The sequence below is a fragment of the Hippocampus bargibanti genome, linkage group LG11, assembly GCF_051943395.1.
Source record: "Hippocampus bargibanti isolate YZ-2025 linkage group LG11, ASM5194339v1, whole genome shotgun sequence".
NCBI classification, from domain to species: Eukaryota; Metazoa; Chordata; class Actinopteri; order Syngnathiformes; family Syngnathidae; genus Hippocampus; species Hippocampus bargibanti.
The window spans coordinates 3758085-3781900 of NC_142744.1; the positions used below are offsets into that span (position 1 = coordinate 3758085).

Here is a 23816-nt window from a genome sequence, read left to right on the forward strand (position 1 = left end):
AATAATAATACATTTAATTTCTAAGTGCCTTTCAAAACTCTCAAGGACACTTTACAGTCACGCGATAATGTACGTTTACCTTTTGTAGCGTCATAAATTTTGTTAGCTTCTTTTGAATCTTCTGGGGCTGAGGTTCTGTGCATCTACTTTGGAAAATGATACGCAAATGCATGACCTTATAACGCTCGGGAAAGTCTAGAAGCACGAACCGGGCTTCTGATTGGCTGCCGTGCCGAGTATGCAAATTGCCAAACGAACCGAAATTCTGAAATTTCCAAACCAAACGATTTCAAAATCGGAAAAATGTATTCAGATTTCAAAATCTTAGTTCAAACGTTTGCTTTTTTTTCAATAAAGCAATTTGATTTGAAATTATTATTTTTTTTTCTTCAAAAAAGACATTTTGACAGTTGTACGCCTGATGTAAAAGTTGCACGCTCCGGGTGTCCGGGCAGACGTTATTTCAGACACTGGTATCAGTGTAAGTGGGGCGGGGTGAGCCGCATACACACAATGACGGCGATTCTCAAGATTTTTTTGTGACTGTAAAGTGACCTTGAGAGTTTTGAAAGGCGCTTAGAAATTAAATGAATTATTATTATTATTACTCGCCTTACATGGTCCTTATTCATTCTTAATTGACAGACCTGAGGAGTCCACAACAACAATGTCCACATAGTGAGGACGATCCCTCAATTTCTTTGAGAGTCCAGTTGTATCTAGCCCAAAACTGGGCTGGGCTGGCGTTTTGGATTACAACTTCTTGCTGAGCCATGAGGAGAGTCCGGAGAAAAGGGGTCAACAAAGACAAGGTGTTTGGTTGTGATCTTCTGGAACACCTGAACGCCACCGGACAGGAAGGTACATTGGGGGTCCCGGACTATAAAACACCAGAACCCCCAAAACTTTTATGAAGGTCTTCCTCTCCAGTCCCTCAGGTGTTACGGTGCTGTAGCCAGTTTGTGGAGGAACATGGCGTGGTGGATGGAATCTACAGGTTGTCTGGTGTTTCATCCACCATCCAGAAGCTCAGGTGAGTTCTTCCCCTCGGCCTTTTAGGTATTCTCCGTCACACTTGTGACCCTTCTTGTCGTCTCCACAAACAGGAGTGAGTTTGAGAGCGACGGGAGCCCAGACTTGAGCAAGGAACTTTACTTGCAAGACATCCACTGCGTCAGCTCCCTGTGCAAAGCATACTTCCGGGAACTGCCTAATCCGCTGCTCACGTATCAACTTTACGACAAGTTTGCCGTTGAGTAGCATCGGACGCGACACACTACACCTTTGTCGATTATTTCAATGGAGCCATTCCATTCAGAAAAAGTAGTTTCTGAAGAAACTGATGAGCTGAGACGTGACACAAGTGTCAAAGTGTCAAGATGTTTGACCTTAGCATTTATCGTCTTGTGGTCTGATGAGACTTAACAACATGGTAAATGGGACTTTCCATGACAAAAACACGAAAAGGTTTCTTCTACTTACTACCAGGAAGCCGTTGCCGTCCAGCTGGAGGAAGAGCGGCTGATTAAAATCCGAAATGTCTTGAAGAAGCTTCCGACACCGCATTACAGGTTCGGTTTTTCCATATAAACCTTGTCCACTCGTCGCGATTGTGTCTCAACGTCTTTGTCTGATGCAATTCAGAACTCTGGAGTTTCTGATGTCTCACCTTGTCAAAATGGCCTCATACTCACCAGAGACCAACATGCACGCCAGGAACTTGGCCATCGTCTGGGCGCCCAACCTGCTCCGGTGCGGACGTCACGCTTCTCCGTCATATCTTACGAAGACACTTTAAAAAGTCAAATTATCGGTCAAATCTGCTTTTTAAGATCAAAGGACATTGAGGTGTCCGGTTTCAGTGGCACCGCCGCCTTCATGGAGGTCAGGGTCCAGTCCATTGTCGTGGAGTTCATCCTCACACATGTCCCTGAGCTGTTTCCTGAGCCGAGTAAACACAAACATACACCACTGCCTTTGTTGTGTTCGCCCTGCGGACTACGATCTCTTAACTCCTCTCGTTTCTTTCAGCCGTCACGTACGACAGGAGAAAGTCTCTTCCCTCCCCAACAGCAATCTCCAGCCAGGAGGACACTCTCTTCAAGGTTCCGCCTCTGGCAAACTTCGGACACATCAGTCCAGGGGATAGTCCGATTCCCATCCGACCTTACCATGCCATTATCGAAGGCACCGATAAGTGAGTTGATGGTGAATCAGAATCAGAAAGCCTTTAATAGTACCACAATTGGGAAATTTGCAGTGTGTTCTCATAGATTTTTGAGAACCGCTCAGACATGGAGAGAAGTTACACATTGGTCTTATGTCTGTGTAAGCTCTCAGTCGTACAGGAGTGGTCCATCGATGAAAAGGTTTCTTCAGCCATCATCTGTATTTATTTGAAGGTGTCGGACGTTGGATAAGAAGCGAAACGTCCGACACCTTCAAAGAAGTACAGATGACGGCTGAAGAAACCTTTTCATCGATGAACATTGGTCTTATGGAGGTTCTTGTGTCACGGTGGCGTATTTTGTTCACCTCAGGAGGAAGGGCTCCTTTAAAGGACGGAAATGGATGTCCATTTTCAATATCGGCAGTCGCTTCCACGACCCGAGAAGACGGCATAAACACTCGACCAAAGGTATATTGAGTAGAACCATCCAATGCACTTTTTTCATTTATGGTGACACCGTGATTGTGTTGTGAATTGGAACATGAATCTACATGCTACTCTACACAAATCAGAAGACCAACTGGTTGTGTCGATTTTATTTTAAATAAAATTTGTTTTAATATGTCCTTCACGAGGGGAGAAGCACTCACCGGACAAGCTAACCGTTAAGCTAGCTTCTTTCATTTCCTGCTCTACCTCATCTTTACTTTCTTTGCAATATCCATCCAGTTTTCAATCCGGATGCCCGGAATCTGTCTACCTTGCTTCATTAGTCCAAATGGACTCCAAACTACACCGTACATCATGAGTGTCAAATTCATTTTTTGCCACGTAGTTACGGTTATATTGTAGTTACGGTTTCTTCCTCCACACATTACATATAGAGGGCAAAACAAATTAAAAAATAACTAGTTTTCAAATTTGAAGTAAAAAATAATGACTTATTGTGGTTTACATGGGACAATTTGCAATTTTGGTTCGGACTTTAGCAAGCATAATGGCACTTGACATGCTTCATTTGCTTTCGCGGACCGAATGAAATGATGTGGCGGACCAGATTTGGCCCCCAAGCCTTGACTTTGACACCTGTGCCTCTCATTAAATAGAAAAGGACGCCCCGGGGTTGCGTCCAGCTCGAAGCATGGACTCCATCAGCATTCCGTCATATTCAAAGAAAGGTCCTGCTCTTCTCACCCTCATCTTCACTATCAGCTCTTCAAACCTCCAAGTGTAGATCTCTCATTGTTCATTTTATTCCAGATGCTATTCGTCCTCTGCAGACGTCTCACTCCACCAAAATGGCCGGCTTGGAACCCGCAGCATCACATAGCCCGTTAGCCGCAAGTGAATATGCCGTGACCTACCGCAGGGGGACGGGACTTATGAGCGGGGGCACTCAGGGCACCTACACGGCCCTGGACCCTGAAGGCCTCGTTGGCGTGGACGGTGACTCCGACCAAACCGGTTCACCGGGAATCTCCAGGAAGGCAGGCCGGAGAGCGGCCATGCACATCACCGGACCCACCATGGTCACGGTACCGCTTCACATCACTTCCAACTTGGCTTTGGGTCTTCTACAGGGAGGTGTGAGTCACCGGGTGGTCCACCGTGGTAAAGATAAAGATGGAGGTGACCAGGAGGGAGACCATTATGTGGGGAGGAAGGATACTGGAAAAATGGAAATGAAAATTGAAGAACTCAGGGAAGTTAAAGAAGGGATGAAAGAGGTGGCAGACGGGAGGGAAATCATTCTTGATGAAGATCCAAACACATTGGTTGACAAAGAAGAACCCAAGAACAAAGTATCAATTGGGGAAGACTGTAGATCGGAACCAGCAGTAAAAGAAACCTGCACCACAAGTCTGAGTTACAACATGGATGAAGACATCTGTCAACAGTATGACCACCAAGGTAAGATTCGAATAATGTTACATCATGCATCCCTCCTCCACCTTTCATTCAAACATCTCAATTGCAGAAATGGAAGGAGTGCCAATCGCCAATTGCGAAGACAACAACGTTTTTGACTCTACCGCCGTCCTCAACTCTACTGAGGTGGAGCAAGATGACCAAGAGCTGTCGGGCTATGTTCAAGATAACTTTGAGTTCCTGGATCACATGGACTGCAGCATCTCCTGTCAGGTTATTTGTTTTTTACTTTTGAATGGGCAGGACAGTCGTAGGATTTCTGTGGATTGATATTGTATCATCAGACTGAATGCCTTTGCCTGTGTTTAAAACTTACTTTGCAGACTTACGACTCAAAGTTTGAATTGCCCTAAGAACTAAAACAGGTTCTACTTCCTATTTGAAAGACGGACAGATGGACCAGTGGGTCTTATCTGATTGGAGGCACCGAACCCCATCAGTTTCACATGCTTATTCACCGAACCCTTCTTTCAATGACTAGGCCCACTGCAGACTAGACTGAGGGGTGGACCTCTGCGGCAGAGGATCCACCGAAGAACCTATGAGACCGACTCACCGAACCCTTAAGGCTCTATCGCACCCAGTTTAAGAACCACTGAGATAGACAAAGATCTTGTTTGACACTAGGACCGAATGACCAAAACGCTGCGGGAACCAAAAAGGACATTAAAGAGCTTTAGTCAAACACTTACGCTCAGAAAACTGTCGTCTTACTAAGATTTGGACCAAAAGATCAAAATCTTACCAAAAACTTGAACAGTTAGAGCTTGGCCTTCTACCTACAGACAAAAGACACAACATGCAGGAGTAGTAACTCAAGAATGTATTATTGGACCATCGTCAACCATTTCAAATTTGTCATTTTAGATTCCTCTCCACTTCCTGCCAGGCAGTACTTCCCAAGTAAATGAATTCTCTGTTGAACCTCCTGGAGATTCCGATGAAGAGTACGAACTCATAGAGCAACCGCCTCTTGACGCCGTGGGGCCTGATGTCAAGCTAAGCGTGAGCTCAGATACAAACGTTCAAAACCAAGTAAAGCCCCAGCGGTCACACAGCATCGATGCAAACGAGCGCCACGCAAAGTCCCTCAGCTTGCCTTATATGACCTCGCCGTCGGGTGAACCCGAGGAGTGTTGCAGCGACGACGATGACACAGCAGATGACGACACTGTCGACTACTACAGCAGTGATGAAGATAGCTTGTTTGCTAAGAGCCTCCCTGCAGACTTCTTTCTCAGCAATGTATGTGATCTTCAACCGGGGGATTTGCAAGCCTGTACTGCAGATAGCGGTCTGGCGATCCAGTCACGTCAACCAGAGGAATGCGAATCTAAAATCTCTACCGATGAACAACAAAATGATGGAAATCAAAGCCAGGATGACACGGACAGAGTCAAAGAAACGATACCGCATGTTGAAAAGCGAATCGACCACCAAGAGGAGCACAACGGTACAAGGTGAAACAGATTTTGGCTCTATAATTTCCCAGTTGTTCCCAGTTGTTCCCAGTTTATTACCAGTTGTTCCCAGTTATTAAGTTGAAACAGATTTTGGCTCTAACATTTCCCAGTTGTTCCCAGTTATTAAGTTGAAACAGATTTTGGCTCTAACATTTCCCAGTTGTTCCCAGTTTTCCCTGTTGTTCCCAGTTTATTCCCAGTTCTTCCCAGTTATTAAGGTCAAACACATTTTGGCTCTAAAATTTCCCAGCTGTTCCCTTTTTATTCCCAGTTGTTCCCAGTTATTAAGGCAAAACAGATTTTGGCTCTAAAATTTCCCAGTTGTTCCCAGTTTTTCCCAGTTGTTCCCAGTCTATTCTCAGTTGTACCAGTTATTAAGGTGAAACAGATTTTGACTAAAAAAATTCCCAGTTGTTCCCAGTTATCCCCATTTTCCCAGTTATCCCAGTTTATTCCCAGTTATTAAGGTGAAACAGATTTTGGCTCAAAAATTTCCCAGTTATCCCAGTTGTTTCCAGTTATTCCCAGTTATCCCAGTTGTTCCCAGTTATTAAGGTGAAACAGATTTTGGCTCTAAAATTTCCCAGTTGCTCCCTGTTATCCCAGTTGTTTCCAGTTATTGCCAGTTATCCAAGTTCTTCGCAGTTTATTCCCAGTTTTACCCAGTTATTAAGGTGAAACAGATTTTGGCTCTAAAATTTCCCAGTTGTTCCCATTCCCAGTTATTCCCAGTTAGGTCCTAAAACCTCACCAGGTTGTTTCTCAACTATGCCGTACATATTGATTACATATTGAGGGACTACGCAGATTTTTAAAGTATAACATAAGCAAAAAACTCTGTGTGCATCCTACTCATTCTGTTCTGGTCCACGTGGTGATTCTAGTTTCTGATTTCTTTGTGCAGAAATGAAGATCTACGAATCAGTGAAACAAGTCCAGAACCTCTCCCGTTACAAGTGCCTTCTCACCATTCTGTGGCTTTGCAACAGCACATGTATGAATCAAGTGTTTGTATGGACTATGCAGAGGTTGGCATGATAAGACAGGAAGACGAGGACGCAGAACAAGTCCATCACATCAATACCCCTGAGAATCAAAAAGAAACTTCCCTGTTAGAGGACTACCAAGATGTTTCTGGGCAAGCTACAGAGAAGTTCAATGAGGACGAGGTTGATGGAGATGAAAATAACAGGACTGAGGATGTGAATTATGAAACTATCATAGATATGTCGGAAGATCTCTTGACAGAAGATAGATTGGTATCAAGTTCTGGAAAAACACAGGAGGGCGACCTCGAGACGGATGATGCCTTTGCAAAAATATGGGACGAGATCGAGGAGGTCGTGTGTGAACTCATTGAGGATGAAGAGAGAAAGACATGGGACCTCAGCGATAGCGGAGAGACCAACAGGATGGAGACAACTGCGGGAATTAACGCCGAGGATACGGACATCAATTTACCAGAGAAATCTGGCCAAGATGGAGTGGTTGGTGGGAAATCGGTGGCTACAGAAAACAAATCAATCATTGAAGAAGTGAAATTAACGAGTCTTCGAGTTTCACCCCTAAAAGAAGTCACTGTTGATGTTCCTGAGTCTGAAGAAGAGGTGATCTCTCAGGAGCAAAGATCAGAGAGGTGCGAAGAAGAACAAGAAGTTACAGAATATTTTGTATCCAAAGGAGCCAAACCCAAAGCAACGGTGACACCAAGTCTTCGACATGTGCCCATGAAAGAGGTCAGTTATGATGTTCTGCATACTCGAGAAAGGGTAAGGTTTGAAGTGCAAGAACCAGAGATCTGTGAAGATGGAGGTTCAAATTTGGAAATGTTGGTGCCCGATGACGACCAACCAATTTGTGAGGAAATGACAATGACACCACGTCTTAGAGAGTCACCACCGAAAGAAGTCAGTGTTGATGTTCCAGAGTCTGAAGAAGTGAACTTTGAGGAGCAAGGACCAGAGAGAAGTCAACACCAAGGGCCAGTTATGGAAAATTTGCTGCCCAAAAAAGATCAACTCATTTGTGAGGAAGTGACAATGACACCACGTCTTAGAGAGTCACCACCGAAAGAAGTCAGTGTTGATGTTCCAGAGTCTGAAGAAGTGAACCTTGAGGAGCAAGGACCAGAGAGAAGTCAACACTACGGGCCAGTTATGGAAACGTGGATGCCCAAAGAAGAAGAACCCATTTGTGAGGAAGTGACAACGACACCACGTCTTCGAGATACACCTGTGCTAGAGGTCATCTCTGATACTTCAGAGTCCAGAGAAAGTGTGAGGGCTGAGGACCGAGGAATAGGAAGGAAGTTGGTTTTCTCAAAACTGCCAAAAGTTTACCAAGTCAAAGCCGTGCCGGTGATGCTACCCAAGCCCCAATACTGCACACTTGCTGCCCGGAGTCTGCGACAGAAGCACCGAGAAAGCAAAGATACTAATGCACCGGATGATATTGGTCCCAACTGCAGCAGGGACATGTCGCGGAACAGTCCACTCAGTATGTGCTTCGACGAGGCTGTTGCCTTAGCCACTATAAGGCGGGAAAAGGAGCGCGAGTGTGAGCGGGAAAGACAACGGGATTGGGTGGATGAAGTACAGTGACGGTCCAAAGGTACGCGGTTCACAAAAACTTTGTGATACTGGACTACAGGTTGAAATTTTCAAGCTGAACCAAGAATTACATTTTCAAATGAACATAATTTTGCTTTCTCAAAACATGTGAATGCACACCGACTGTTTTAGTATATGTGTAGTTTGCTAAAATCAAACTAGGAGCTGAACAATAAAATTCGTACAAGGTCTTTGTTCAATGGAAATTTCCCGAGATCCTCCAGTTATATTCTGTTGTAATTTGCCTAGTTAGTTTATTGAAAAAAACATTGTCCACGCCTTAAATATATTTAAAAAAAACAATTGTGTGTCAACATTGGCGTATAAAATAATTTATTTGTTGAGTAACAAAAACCAACACCAGTGAAAAGTAAACAGTCTGATATAAAAATGTCAGTGGCACAGTGGTAACCATAATATAAATATGGTCAAATTTTAAAATGATAAAATGAATAAACACAAGGTAGAATAATCTAAAAAAATAGTTATGTTCACAATTTTAGCTAAAAGAACCAAAGTCTTACTAGGTCCCGAGACCGAAAAATCTAAGTCTGTCCAAAACTTGATTTGGCTCAAGGAGTTGGCTAGAACATTAGGACCAAAATGCCAAAACCTTGTTTTTCACCTGGACAGAAAGACATCCAGTGTGTCAAAATTTGATCAGAAAGCCCAACACCTGGTTTATGACTCCAGTATAACAATAGGACTTTGTCCAAAAGACTATGACCAAAACATCAAGGACTGGCTTGAAATTCAGACAGAATGATATCGGCAAGACTTGCTCCCTAAAGACCGGTTAGGTCCAGTTTGGAGCATAAGCCAAAGCCTCTTCCTCAGGTCCTCAATCAAAAACACATACAGCAGAACTTACTGGGGACGAAGATAAAGACAACAAGGACCAAAAAACTAGACCAATGGGTGCTTTAAGTGCTTTAAGATCAGACAGAAAGACCTGGCTTTTGTCTCGTCCCTCAAAGGTCTATAGTTTGAGACATTGGCCAAAGGATGAGAACCAAAATGCCATGGTCTTGATCGGGTCTTTAAATTCAAGCATCGGACCATATGAATGATTTTTAAGAAGTCTCAACTTCCGGTCAGATGGAAAAACTAAATATGGTTTCTCCACTAACTACAGGACATTACGTATTTCCCATAATTCTCCAACAAGAGCGGGACTAACATCTACAACTCACCAAAAATGTGACAATTAACAGTAAGACCTGTTTAAAAGAGACCAAAGAGCTAGAAATCTAAATATAAAGACCATCATCCAGTAGGACACCAGAATGCCGAGAACCTCGACGACTATGATTCCGCTCTTTGTCACTTCCTCTTCTCCCATGATCACTTTTTGTCTTGTCCTTGTCACTTCCTTTCCTCTCCCAGTCAGTTCCTGACTTGACACGGTCACTTCCTTTCCTATGACTCTCTGTGCTCCCTCGATAATCGTCCTGGTAGTCACCAGCTCGCTCAAGCTTCTTCCGGGCGCTCTCGGTCCGGCTCAGGCAATCTTCCTCACCGCGGACTTCGTCTTCGGCCTTGTCCTCCGCTTTCCTGTGATGACTCCTGTGGCTGGACGTTATGCTCCACTCTGTGTGGTCTCTCCGGCTTGATTCTCGACTGTGTTGCGAAGACCTCCGTTCATCAGTTCTTCCGTAAGTGTCCTTTGTCATCCCGTTGTCCAAGTCCCATCCGTGTCTACTTTCTGTGTGTTCTGTCCTCCAGTCTTTTGCTTGATTGCTAGCCGTCATTTTGCTTTCGTTTTCGTATCCGCCTGTTCCTGTCTGTTGACTTGCCCACTCGTTTGTATGAACGCTTCCTTCGGGATTCCCCGTCGACCCTCTGTGACTTGTCTCATGTTCTGGCTTCCTTTTGGAGTCCTTCGTTCTACCAAGGGAATCTGTCTCGACATCTTCTTGCTGCTGCCTTTTCTCATGCTCGGGCTTTGGACGGGAATCGTTTGCTCTGGTTGATGTGTCTTTCCCTCCATCTTCTAGGTTTCTCTCTTGTTCTGGCTTTTTCTTGGATTCTCCTTTTCTAACGTGAGTATCAGGTCCGCCGTTGTCCTTCTTTTTGGGTTTCTCCTCCACTTTTTTATAAGACGCTGCTGTTTCTTTCTCTTGCTTCTCATTGGAAGCTGTGGTGCGGTTCTCCGTCTCCTTGTCCTTCTTTTTCAACCCTTCCTTCTTCTCCTTGGACTCACCTTCCTTCTCAGCGATTTTGCTCTCCTCAATCTTTTTGTCCAGTTTTAATTCAATGAGGTCCAGCTCTTGTTCGAGTTCCGCCAGCTTCTTGGGATCCGACTCCAGGTCATCGTCTACCTCCACCTCCACTTCCTCGATTTCCTCATACTCTTCCACCTCGATGCCGTCCATGGTCTTCTGCAGCTGAGTCTTGACCTTGTTGAGCTCCAGGAGGCCATCCTGTAGCTCTTTGCACACATCCCTGATCTTGGATGCGAACTTGGTCTTGGCACCTTTGCGTAGTTCATGGGAGTCCTTGGCGAGGAAAAAGACATCCAGGGCCAGGAAGAGCGCCGACATGACCCCCGTGGTGACGCTGATGGCCTGGGCGGCCTTGGCCGCTCCAGCTCCGGCGCCTAGAACCTGGACAGTGCTAATGAGCTTGTCGGTGTTGATCATAAGGGCTTTCCCCGCTCGGCCGCCTTCCTTCACAACGTGTTTGATGTTGTGGTTCATGGCCTTGTTGGCAGCGCTCTTGGAGTACTTCTCAAAGTCCCACTCCTCCAGAGTGTCTATGCCTTCCTGCACGAAGTTCATACAGTCGCGGATGTCTTTGATCTGCTCCTGGTAGTCCTGGATCATCTTTTCCACCTTCTTGCGGTCCATGTTGGAGTGGACGGCGTCTGTTATGTTGGCCGTGGCCGAAGTGATGCTGCCCGCCGTGGCCACGCCGATGCCTACCGCCGTGACGATGATGGAGGCGCCAAAGGTGAATGGCGCCAAGATGAGCCCCGTGATGGTGGTCAGGCTGCCGGCCACGCTGGCCACGCCTCCGCCTACGGCGGCCGAGACCGTCTTTTTATGGAACTGGTCTGCGGTATCGGCAATGCCCAGCAGTTCAAGGATGCAGTGTTGCAAGGCTGCCCCCCGCTGGTTGAAGAGACGTACAAACAGGCGTGCTGCCATGTAGACACGGTCGGCCGCCTCTTCCATTGCACTGCGGACGTTGACATGAGCACATCTGCATTATATTCCTTATAACTTATATGCTACTTCATGACATTTAATATTATACATCCTCCAAAGATGGAACAATCACTAGTCATTACAGACGCTCCCCAACTTATGAACATTCGAGTTACGAATAACGGTACATAGGAACATTTTTATGGGTATTGTATGTCGAAAAATGTTCGGAAAAGATCCTGTAAGTTAGAATTTATATTGCGGGCCTTTGTCTGGCCGAGCTCGCTTGCGATTGACTGAGTAGAGTATGTAAGCGGGCAGGAAATCCCTCTTCCTAGTTGATGCTGCAGGAGGCTGCGATGCATAACAAAAAATAATGGCTGCTGGCACGTAATTACTGTGTTTTATACTTCCCCGTAAAGTGTTTGACTTAAACATACATTCCATACAAAATATAATAATATTAATGCATTTCATTTATAATATATTTCATTCTTCTGTGGGTGAGCAGCGGCAGCCACACGCGCCAGCCTTCTCTCAACCTGGAATAACTCAAATAGATAGAAATCTGGCTAGCTAGCTAATAGATAGCTAGCTCGGTAGATAGCTAATAGACAGAAATAGATAGCTATCTAGGTACCCAGCCTGGTAGCCAGTGAGATAGCCAACCAGATAGATAGAAAGCTAGCCTACACATGATGTAATGAGAACCATACAACTACACGTAACATCCGACTTACAACCGGCTCAACTTACGACCACCCGTACTTACGACCACGACCTCCAGACCCTATTTTAAAAATTTTAATTGTACGCCTGGCACCGCTACGCGCTAGCAGGCGGGCAACGCGTACGGCAATTTTGGTCAGCCAGCCAGCATCTCTATTTCGGATAGCAATCGACCGTGTGATGGCACCAGAGGGAGGGAGTTTGCGAGTCATTTAGCCTCCAAGTCTCTATTCAACATTTTGAATGGATTTCGACTTACGACAATATAGCACTGAAGCAACTTACGACCAAATTCAACTTACGAATGACTGCTCGGAATGTATTTCGTTCGTAAGTTAGGGAGCGTCTGTATAGAAAACTCAACTATCCATGCACTGAACGGATTTATCCATCAATCTACCCACCCATTTATAATCGATAAAAAAGAGTGTACATACATTCCCTCCTCATCTTCTTGGAAATTGGCCGTCTCGTTCCACTCGGCCCAACCTGTGGAGACGGGAAGTCAAGACAAAACCACATTAGACTGATGAGGGAAAGTCTTTTTCAAGATCACAAAAAAAGTCAAGATGGTCCAACACTCGCCTTCAACATTTTTCCACCAATCCAATAGTCCATCGTTCTCCTAAAAGAAAACAAAAGAAGCAACATGACACTCAATTTCAACCTCATGTTGTCATGTTCTAGTGATGGTGGTGGCCGCACACGCACCTCCTCAGATTCCAGAGGGTTTCCCCCAGTTGGGTATGCTGCCATCTCCACCGCTTGGACCTCAACTGTACTCTGAAAAAATATACCCCGAAAAATTCCAACCTCCATCGTACATGATGTCACATGTGACCTCAGTTCAAATAAGTAAAAAAAAAAAAAAAAGAAGAAGAAATTCACCTGTGGCGGTATCATCTCCTGCATCTCCAGACTTTCCTCAATGACCGGCATCTTTTCTTGGGCCTGAGAAGCAAAAAGCAAGAAAATTAATATTATGTAAGATGAAAATCATTTTATCTTGTCCATAACAACAGTAGCCAAAATGGAACTGTATAGTGCCACTTAGCAGTTTGTTTGTTTTTTGACAACGATACTAGTGCAGCGTGTTCTACCGGAAACAAATTCCTTGTGTGTTCTACATACTTGGCAATAAAGATGATTCTGATTCTGATAAGCCCCTTTCAAAACTTTCAAGGACAATTATTATTATTATTATTATTATTATTATTATTATTATTATTATATTTATTATTATTTATTATTGCATTTATAATTATTTATTACCTGTGACGACCCGTTGAGTTTTGGGATCCTCGGAAGAGTTGTCTTGACTCTGAAGGATACAATCTGGAGGAGATTGAAAACAAAAAAAATATTAAAAAAAAAGCTACATGTCACTCAGATCGACCAAACATTTTACACGTCGAAATTCCACAACAAAAAAACCAAAAACACTCACTCGTCTTTTTTTCTTGATGGTCCTCCTGCGTTTCAGCCCCCCGCCCGCAGAGGGCGCCTCCTCCTGTTCTTTATCATTGTCCTGCAAGCGTTAACGGGTGAACTCATCTTCCCATGTGACTTGAAAAAAAAACAGCCTAACCTGTTTGTCAGCGGTTTTGGGCGTCCTCTTGAACATGGCAGCGAAACCTCCTTTTTTCTCCTGATAAAAATAAACAGTCATATGTAATCTCGACAGTGTCAATCATACTTACTGTAAAAGAATTCCTAAAATGTGGTCCTTAAACTCATTCACTGCCATTCACAAATTCAGAAATTGAAAATAATAATAATACATTTGATTTGTAAGCACCTTTCAAAACTCTCAAGGTCACTTTACAGTCACAGGATAAGTTTTTCTGTGGGTGGGTCTAGTTAGCTGCTAGCTAATAACGAGCCCAATAGATAGCTAGCTATATAGCCAGCCAGCTAGATACCGAATAGCTAGCCAATAGATAGCTAGCTATATAGCCAGCCAGCTAAATAGCCAGCCAGCTAGATAGCGAAAAGCTAGCTAGATAGCCAGCTAGCTAGCTAGCCAGCCCGAGCTAATAGAGATCAAATAGTGAGCAAATGATAATACTAATACAAATAATAATAATAAAACATTTGATTTGTAAGCGCCTTTCAAAACTCTCAAGGTCATTTTAGTCACTGGATCAGTTTTTCTGTGGGCGAGCAGCGGTAGCCACACGCGCCAGCGTTCACTCAACCTAGAATAACTCAAATAAATAAAAAGCTAGCTAGCTAGCTACCAGATAGCCAGCCAGCTAGCTAATATAGAGCTGGCCGGAGAGATAGCTAACAGATAGCCAACTAGCTAGCTAACAGATACGTAATAGATAGCTAGCTAGCTGGATAGATAGCTAATAGATAGCCAGCCAGCCAGCTATTAGCTTACAACGTAGAGCGCCATTCCCAAATTTGGGATTTGTTGTTTCTTCTTTGGGTGCAGATAAAGCGTTGGCTATGGCCTCTGGCATTTTTTTTCTTTCCACAAGGGGGCAGCATTTCCCTTTTTATATGTTACTGTTTTGTTCCAGCTTCAACTGTTATTAAAGCGCGATATAAACCAAAATTTGATTGTATTTTGGACAGCTGCCCTCATTTCAAGCTCATATAACTCCGGACCCATATCATTTAGGAATTAACTTTTTTTTCAAGTGAAAGAAGAGAGTAAGGTTTCTTACGCCGCACTGAATGTTTATGTAGTCCCTGAACTCAATATTATGTGGGTCCTGGAATTCAAGTGACAATGACAAAAACCTTGGCACTGGAGTGGACACGTTTTTGCACACGTCTGGCAGTGAATGAGTTAAAAGCATCCATTATACTGTACAGTGTATTGTGCACTGGCTCACCTTTGCAGGGGCAGTTTCAGGATCGACAGGAGGGCCCGATAGTTCGTCTCCTGACAAGTCATCCTTGTTTGAAGAAAAAGACCAAAAAAGAAAATCAATGCAACTTGATATTTATTTAATAATAATAATAATAATAATACATTTCATTTATAAGCGCCTTTCAAAACTCACAAGGTCACTTTACAGTCACAGGATCAGTTTTTCTGTGGGTGAGCAGCGGCAGCCACACGCGCCAGCGTTCTCAACCCGGAAGTAACTCAAATAGAATAGTAAGACAAATAGATAGAAAGCTAGCTAGCCAATTGATAGCTAATAGCTAGCCAGCCTGATAGCTAACCAGCCAGCCAGATAGCTATTGTACGATATTACAGAAGAGACAAAGAGAATAGACTTAGCACAATATTTCTTACTAATGTCTACATAGTAAATTAACAAGTCAGCTGAAAAAAATAAAATAAAATATTTTCTTCCTGGACAGCCTGATAGCTAGCTAGCTAGCTAGCCAGCCCGAGCTAATAGAGAGTAAATAGCTAGCAAATGATTGGATTGGATTGGATTGGATTTGCCTTTATTAGTCTCACAGTGGAGAAATTTACATTTCACAGCAGCAAAGTGATGAAATGATGATAATAATAATAATAATAATAATAATAATAATAATAATAATAATAATAATACATTTGATTTATAAGCACCTTGACGTTTTCTTCCTCCCTCCCATCACTAAGAGGGTCCTGGAAGGAAAAAAAATGGATATGACGTTCAATCATTTTATAATAAAAATAAAAATGAACACGAGTAGAAGGTCATCTAGGAGGTCACCTTGGTGGCGAGGGAGCGCGGCGCTGGTTTGGGTGACTTTTTTAACATTCCCACCAAGCCTCCCGTCTTCTCCTGCCAACGTAATAATATGTCGTGAAAAAAAGGGTGTAAAGAGTCCAAGTCGGACCGGCATGTCACCATTGTTTGTACCTTTGGTGCATTTTCTCCTGTTAAGTTTTCATTGCTGGCTGATAAGAGCTTCTTTTCCTCATCGCCGTTTGACTCCTGCATAGGAACAATAATACTGGAGCATCAACAATTGGAAATAACAAGAAAAATAGTGTCCAAAGTGTTTAGTGTCACCTCATCGGCTGCTTTGGGACTTTTCTTAAACATGCCACTGAAAATACTTTTTCCCTAGAAAAAAAAATTATGGATCAGATAAAAACAAAATTAAGAACAAAAAATACCAGAATCAACGTTGACCCCAAATAATGACCATGAATATTCCTATTCAAAATCACATCAAAAACTATTTAATATTCAAACGTGAGACTTACAAAATTAAAAGCTGAAAAAAACATATGAATGTAAAATTAACAACCATGTATAGCAAGGCAATTCTGACCCAAAAAATATATGGTTTTTGGCCCGAAAAAAAAAAACCCAGCCATTTATAGTGATGCGTTTTTAGCCGAAAAAAAAACCGACGATGCCTAGTAAGCCGTTTTTGGCCGAAAAAAAATTACCATGTATAGTAAGGCATTTTTGACAGAAAAAAATGACCATGTATAGTCAGGCGTTTTTAGCCGGAAAAAAACCAACCATGTATAGTAAGGCGTTTTTAGGTGAAAACAAAAAAACACCATGTATAGTAAGGCGTTTTTAGCTGAAAAAAAAACAACAGTGTAAGCCATTTTTCGACGTAAAGTAAGGCGAGTATGGTCGAAAAAAAAACCACTATGTATAGTAAGGCGTTTTTAGCCAAAAAAAAAAAAAAAAAAAAAAACGATAATGTATAGTAAGGCATTTTTAGCCCAAAAAATTGATCATGTATAGTAGGGCATTTTTGGCCGAAAAAAACTACCATGTATAGTAAGCCGTTTTTACCGGGAAAAACGACTATGTATGGTAAGGCATTTTTGGCAGAAAAAAATGACCATGTAATATAAGGCGTTTTTAACCGAAAAAAAACCCCACCATGTATAGTAAGGCGTTTTTAGACGAAAAAAATTACCATGTATAGCAAGACGTTTTTGGCCGAAAAAAACGACCATGTATAGTAAGGCGTTTTTAGACGAAAAAAACGACCATGTACAGTAAGGCGTTTTTGGCCGAAAAAAACGACCATGTATAGTAAGGCGTTTTTAGACGAAAAAAAACGACCATGTATAGTAAGGCGTTTTTAGACGAAAAAAATTACCATGTATAGTAAGGCGTTTTTGGCCGAAAAAAACGACCATGTATAGTAATGCGTTTTTAGACGAAAAAAATGACCATGTATAGTAAGACGTTTTTAGCCGAAAAAAATGACCATCTATAGTAAAGTGTTTTTAGCCGAAAAAAAGACCATGTATAGTAAGGCGTTTTTAGGTGAAAACAAAAAAACACCATGTATAGTAAGGCGTTTTTAGGTGAAAACAAAAAAACACCATGTATAGTAAGGCGTTTTTAGGTGAAAACAAAAAAACACCATGTATAGTAAGGCGTTTTTAGGTGAAAACAAAAAAACACCATGTATAGTAAGGCGTTTTTAGCTGAAAAAAAAAACAACAGTGTAAGCCATTTTTCGACGTAAAGTAAGGCGAGTATGGTCGAAAAAAAAACCACTATGTATAGTAAGGCGTTTTTAGCCAAAAAAAAAACAAAAGAAAAACGATAATGTATAGTAAGGCATTTTTAGCCCAAAAAATTGATCATGTATAGTAGGGCATTTTTGGCCGAAAAAAACTACCATGTATAGTAAGCCGTTTTTACCGGGAAAAACGACTATGTATGGTAAGGCATTTTTGGCAGAAAAAAATTACCATGTAATATAAGGCGTTTTTAACCGAAAAAAACCCACCATGTATAGTAAGGCGTTTTTAGACGAAAAAAATTACCATGTATAGCAAGGCGTTTTTGGCCGAAAAAAACGACCATGTATAGTAAGGCGTTTTTAGACGAAAAAAACGACCATGTACAGTAAGGCGTTTTTGGCCGAAAAAAACAACCATGTATAGTAAGGCGTTTTTAGACGAAAAAAACGACCATGTATAGGAAGGCGTTTTTAGACGAAAAAAATTACCATGTATAGTAAGGCGTTTTTGGCCGAAAAAAACGACCATGTATAGTAATGCGTTTTTAGACGAAAAAAATGACCATGTATAGTAAGACGTTTTTAGCCGAAAAAAATGACCATCTATAGTAAAGTGTTTTTAGCCGAAAAAAAGACCATGTATAGTAAGGCGTTTTTAGGTGAAAACAAAAAAACACCATGTATAGTAAGGCGTTTTTAGGTGAAAACAAAAAAACACCATGTATAGTAAGGCGTTTTTAGCTGAAAAAAAAACAACAGTGTAAGCCATTTTTCGACGTAAAGTAAGGCGAGTATGGTCGAAAAAAAAACCACTATGTATAGTAAGGCGTTTTTAGCCAAAAAAAAACGATAATGTATAGTAAGGCATTTTTAGCCAAAAAAACTGATCATGTATAGTAGGGCATTTTTGGCCGAAAAAAACTACCATGTATAGTAAGCCGTTTTTACCGGGAAAAACGACTATGTATAGTAAGCCGTTTTTACCGGGAAAAACGACTATGTATGGTAAGGCATTTTTGGCAGAAAAAAATGACCATGTAATATAAGGCGTTTTTAACCGAAAAAAACCCACCATGTATAGTAAGGCGTTTTTTAGACGAAAAAAATTACCATGTATAGCAAGGCGTTTTTGGCCGAAAAAAAACGACCATGTATAGTAAGGCGTTTTTAGACGAAAAAAACGACCATGTATAGTAAGGCGTTTTTGGCCGAAAAAAACGACCATGTATAGTAAGGCGTTTTTAGACGAAAAAAATTACCATGTATAGCAAGGCGTTTTTGGCCGAAAAAAACGACCATGTATAGTAATGCGTTTTTAGACGAAAAAAATGACCATGTATAGTAAGACGTTTTTAGCCGAAAAAAAATGACCATCTATAGTAAAGTGTTTTTAGCCGAAAAAAAAGACCATGTATAGTAAGGCGTTTTTAGCCGAAAAAAACGAACATCTATAGTAAAGTGTTTTTAGCCGAAAAAAAGACCATGTGTAGTCAGGCGTTTTTGGCTGAAAAAAACGACCATGTATAGTAAGGCGTTTTTGGCTGAAAAAAACGACCATGTATAGTAAGGCGTTTTTAGGCGAAAAAAACGACTATGTATGGTAAGGCATTTTTGGCAGAAAAAAATGACCATGTAGGCGCTTAGAAATGAAATGCATTATTATTATTATTATAGTAAGGCGTTTTTAGCCGAAAAAAAATGACCATCTATAGTAAAGTGTTTTTAGCCGAAAAAAAGACCATGTATAGTAAGGCGTTTTTAGCTGAAAAAAATGACCATGTATAGTAAGGCGTTTTTAGGCGAAAAAAAGACCATGTATAGTAAGGCGTTTTTAGCTGAAAAAAACGACCATGTATAGTAAGGCGTTTTTAGGCGAAAAAAACGACTATGTATGGTAAGGCATTTTTGGCAGAAAAAAAATGACCATGTAGGCGCTTAGAAATGAAACGCATTATTATTATTATTATTATTATTATAGTAAGGTGTTTTTAGCGGAAAAAAAAAAGACCGTGTATAGTAAGCCATTTTTGGCCGAAAAAAACAACCAAGCGGAGTACGCTGTTTTCAGCCGAACAAAAAACAACCATAGTAGTAGATATAGATAGTAAGTCGTCTTATTACCAGTGGAAAGGGGCTGTAGCTCAGTGGTCAAGCACATGCGTTGCACGCATGAGCTCCTGGGTTCAATCCCTGGCATCGCCACTTCAGGTTTTTGCAAATTTCTCCATTGTGGGACGATTAAAGGCTTTCTTATTCTTCTTAAAAAACTACCATGTATGCGTTTTTTGGCCCGAAAATAAAACGACCATGTAAAGTAAGGCATTTTTGGCAGAAAAAAACAACCATGTATAGTAAGGCGTTTTTAGCCGAAAAGAAACGACCACGTATAGTAAGGCATTTTTAGCCGAAAAAAACGACCATGTATAGTCAGGCGTTTTTAGCCGAAAAAAAAACCACCATGTATAGTAAGGCGTTTTTAGCCGAAAAAAACGACCATGTTTAGTAAGGCGTTTTTGGCCGAAAAAAACGACCATGTATAGTCAGACGTTTTTAGCCGAAAAAAACGACCATGTATAGTCAGACGTTTTTAGCCGACATAAACGACCATGTATAGTAAGGCGTTTTAGGACAACAAAAACGACCATGTATAGTCAGGCGTTTTTGGCCGAAAAAAACGACCATGTATAGTAAGGCGTTTTTAGCCGAAAAACACGACCATGTATAGTCAGGCGTTTTTAGCCGACATAAACGACCATGTATAGTAAGGCGTTTTTGGCCGAAAAAAACGACCATGTATAGTAAGGCGTTTTAGGACAACAAAAACGACCATGTATAGTCAGGCGTTTTTGGCCGAAAAAAACGACCATGTATAGTAAGGCGTTTTTAGCCGAAAAAAACGACCATGTATAGTCAGGCGTTTTTAGCCGAAAAAAACGACCATGTATAGTAAGGCGTTTTAGGCCAAAAAAACGACCATGTATAGTAAGGCGTTTTTAGCCGAAAAAAACGACCATGTATAGTCAGGCGTTTTTAGCCGAAAAAAACGACCATGTATAGTAAGGCGTTTTAGGCCAAAAAATCGACCATGTATAGTAAGGCATTTTTAGCCGAAAAAAACGACCATGTATAGTCAGGCGTTTTTAGCCGACATAAACGACCATGTATAGTAAGGCGTTTTTGGCCGAAAAAAACGACCATGTATAGTAAGGCGTTTTTCGCCGGAAAAAAACAAACATGTATAGTAAGGCGTTTTTAGCCGAAAAAAACGACCATGTATAGTCAGGCGTTTTAAGCCGACATAAACGACCATGTATAGTCAGGCGTTTTTAGCCGAAAAAAACAACCATGTATAGTCAGGCGTTTTTGGCCGAAAAAAACAACAATGTATAGTATGGCGTTTTTAGCCGAAAAAAACAACCATGTATAGTAAGGCGTTTTTAGCCGAAAAAAACGACCATGTATAGTAAGGCGTTTTTAGCCGAAAAAAACCACCATGTATAGTAAGCCGTTTTTAGCCGACATAAACGACCATGTATAGTAAGGCCTTTTAGGCCAAAAAAAACGACCATGTATAGTAAGGCGTTTTAAGCCGATATAAACGACCATGTATGGTAAGGCGTTTTTAGCCGAAAAAAACGACCATTTATAGTAAGGCGTTTTTAGCCGAAAAAAACGACCATGTATAGTCAGGCGTTTTTAGCCGACATAAACGACCATGTATAGTAAGGCGTTTTAGGCCAAAAAAACGACCATGTATAGTAAGGCGTTTTTGGCCGAAAAAAACGACCATGTATAGTAAGGCGTTTTAGGCCAAAAAAAACGACCATGTATAGTCAGGCGTTTTTGGCCGAAAAAAACGACCATGTATAGTAAGGCGTTTTTAGCCGAAAAAAACGACCATGTATAGTAAGGCGTTTTTGGCCGAAAAAAAACGACCATGTATAGTAAGGCGTTTTAGGCCAAAAAAACGACCATGTATAGTAAGGCGTTTTTAGCCGAAAAAAACGACCATGTATAGTCAGGCGTTTTTAGCCGAAAAAAACGACCATGTATAGTAAGGCGTTTTAGGCCAAAAAATCGACCATGTATAGTAAGGCATTTTTAGCCGAAAAAAACGACCATGTATAGTCAGGCGTTTTTAGCCGACATAAACGACCATGTATAGTAAGGCGTTTTAGGCCAAAAAAACGACCATGTATAGTAAGGCGTTTTTGGCCGAAAAAAACGACCATGTATAGTAAGGCGTTTTTCGCCGGAAAAAAAACTACCATGTATAGTAAGGCGTTTTAGGCCAAAAAAACGACCATGTATAGTAAGGCGTTTTTGGCCGAAAAAAACGACCATGTATAGTAAGGCGTTTTTCGCCGGAAAAAAACAACCATGTATAGTAAGGCGTTTTTAGCCGAAAAAAAACGACCATGTATAGTCAGGCGTTTTTAGCCGACATAAACGACCATGTATAGTAAGGCGTTTTTGGCCGAAAAAAATGACCATGTATAGTAAGGCGTTTTTAGCCGACATAAACGACCATGTATAGTAAGGCGTTTTAGGCCAAAAAAACGACCATGTATAGTAAGGCGTTTTTAGCCGAAAAAAACGACCATGTATAGTAAGGCGTTTATTTGACGAAAAAAACGACCATGTATAGTCAGGCGTTTTTAGCCGACATAAACGACCATGTATAGTAAGGCGTTTTAGGCCAAAAAAACGACCATGTATAGTAAGGCGTTTTAGGCCAAAAAAAACGACCATGTATAGTAAGGCGTTTTTCGCCGGAAAAAAAACTACCATGTATAGTAATGCGTTTTTAGCCGAAAAAAAAGACCATGTTTAGTAAGGCGTTTTTCGCCGGAAAAAAAAATGCCATGTATAGTAAAGCGTTTTTGGCCGAAAAAAAAACAACCCCCATGTATAGTAAGGCGTTTTTGGCCGAACAAAACGACCATGTATAGTAAGGCGTTTTAGGCCAAAAAAAACGACCATGTATAGTCAGACGTTTTTAGCCGAAAAAAACGACCATGTTTAGTAAGGCGTTTTTGGCCGAAAAAAAAAACGACCACGTATAGTAAGGCGTTTTAAGTCGACATAAACGACCATGTATGGTAAGGCGTTTTTAGCCGAAAAAAACGACCATGTATAGTCAGGCGTTTTTAGCCGACATAAACGACCATGCATCGTAAGGCGTTTTAGGCCAAAAAAACGACCATGTATAGTAAGGCGTTTTTAGCCGAAAAAAACGACCATGTATAGTAAGGCGTTTATTTGACGAAAAAAACGACCATGTATAGTCAGGCGTTTTTAGCCGACATAAACGACCATGTATAGTAAGGCGTTTTAGGCCAAAAAAACGACCATGTATAGTAAGGCGTTTTTGGCCGAAAAAAACGACCATGTATAGTAAGGCGTTTTTAGCCGAAAAAAAACGACCATGTATAGTAAGGCGTTTATTTGACGAAAAAAACGACCATGTATAGTCAGGCGTTTTTAGCAGACATAAACGACCATGTATAGTAAGGCGTTTTAGGCCAAAAAAACGACCATGTATAATAAGGCGTTTTTGGCCGAAAAAAAACGACCATGTATAGTAAGGCGTTTTTCGCCGGAAAAAAAACAACCCCCATGTATAGTAAGGCGTTTTTATCCGAAAAAAACGACCATGTATAGTAAGGCATTTTTGGCCGAAAAAAAACATGTATAGTAAGGCATTTTTGGCCGAAAAAAACGACCATGTATAGTAAGGTGTTTTTAGCCGAAAAAAAACCCAACCATGTCTAGTAAGGCGTTTTTAGGGGAGGGAAAGGATCAATCCTCATGGATATTTTGTCTTTTACCTTGGCATTGGTGTTTTCCGACAGATTGTCATGACTTGACGACTTCTCTTTGTCCTGTTATGATGAGTTGTGTTAAAAAAATCTAACTAAACAAAAGGGAAAAAATGCAAAATAAGGCAGCCAACTCACCCCCGCGGCTTGTTCCTCTCCAGGCGCTTTGTTGGTGTTTTTCTTGAGCCCGCTGAACAGTCCTCCTTTCTCCTGCAGATGACAAGAGCGCCCCCCCCTAGGTAAGAATTTCTCCACCTCCATCACGGGGATGCAGCCATCGAAATGATACTGACCTCATCCAGCAGGTTATCTTGACTGCTGGATCTTTTAAAAATGCCCACCAGGCCTCCTTTTTTCACCTACGAACACATTTTTTGGGGCGGGAGGGGGGGGGGGGGTCAAATGTCAAACAATCCACAACAAAAAAAGCATCGAGTGAACTTTGTTGAAACCTTGGGGACGTTTTCGGACAAGTTCTCTGAGCTCCCAGATAGCGCCGATTCGCTCTTGATATCCTGAAATGGCACCAAGTCGTGTTG

At 41.7% G+C, this 23816-nt stretch overlaps 2 protein-coding genes across 3 annotated transcripts in view; one reads left to right on the plus strand and one right to left on the minus strand.

Annotated features, from left to right (window-relative positions):
* arhgap30 (Rho GTPase activating protein 30) lies at window positions 1–9353 on the plus strand. Its single transcript, XM_089009020.1, has 13 exons — window positions 1–861; window positions 931–1033; window positions 1107–1251; window positions 1489–1571; window positions 1645–1752; window positions 1833–1951; window positions 2032–2197; window positions 2541–2638; window positions 3277–3348; window positions 3431–4081; window positions 4149–4312; window positions 4967–5559; window positions 6467–9353. The coding sequence occupies exons 1-13, from the start codon at window positions 774–776 to the stop codon at window positions 8160–8162; spliced, it is 4086 nt and encodes a 1361-aa protein (XP_088865146.1). The 5' UTR covers window positions 1–773; the 3' UTR covers window positions 8163–9353.
* LOC148891191 (uncharacterized) overlaps window positions 8482–23816 on the minus strand; it is a 27127-nt gene continuing 11792 nt past the window's right edge. The window contains exons 23-39 of one of the 2 annotated variants that reach the window (XM_089009017.1): window positions 23730–23792; window positions 23571–23636; window positions 23416–23487; window positions 23287–23340; window positions 16021–16074; window positions 15868–15942; window positions 15718–15789; window positions 15591–15629; window positions 14896–14958; window positions 13638–13697; window positions 13497–13577; window positions 13322–13384; window positions 12938–13000; window positions 12761–12832; window positions 12635–12674; window positions 12487–12538; window positions 8482–11351 (exon numbers count right to left, since the gene is read on the minus strand). In XM_089009017.1, coding sequence (XP_088865143.1) covers window positions 9422–11351; window positions 12487–12538; window positions 12635–12674; window positions 12761–12832; window positions 12938–13000; window positions 13322–13384; window positions 13497–13577; window positions 13638–13697; window positions 14896–14958; window positions 15591–15629; window positions 15718–15789; window positions 15868–15942; window positions 16021–16074; window positions 23287–23340; window positions 23416–23487; window positions 23571–23636; window positions 23730–23792 — 2919 coding nt within the window. In that variant the 3' untranslated portion in view covers window positions 8482–9421. The remainder of the gene's footprint in view (window positions 11352–12486; window positions 12539–12634; window positions 12675–12760; window positions 12833–12937; window positions 13001–13321; window positions 13385–13496; window positions 13578–13637; window positions 13698–14895; window positions 14959–15590; window positions 15630–15717; window positions 15790–15867; window positions 15943–16020; window positions 16075–23286; window positions 23341–23415; window positions 23488–23570; window positions 23637–23729; window positions 23793–23816) is intronic. The other variant, XM_089009018.1, reaches the window with a different exon arrangement.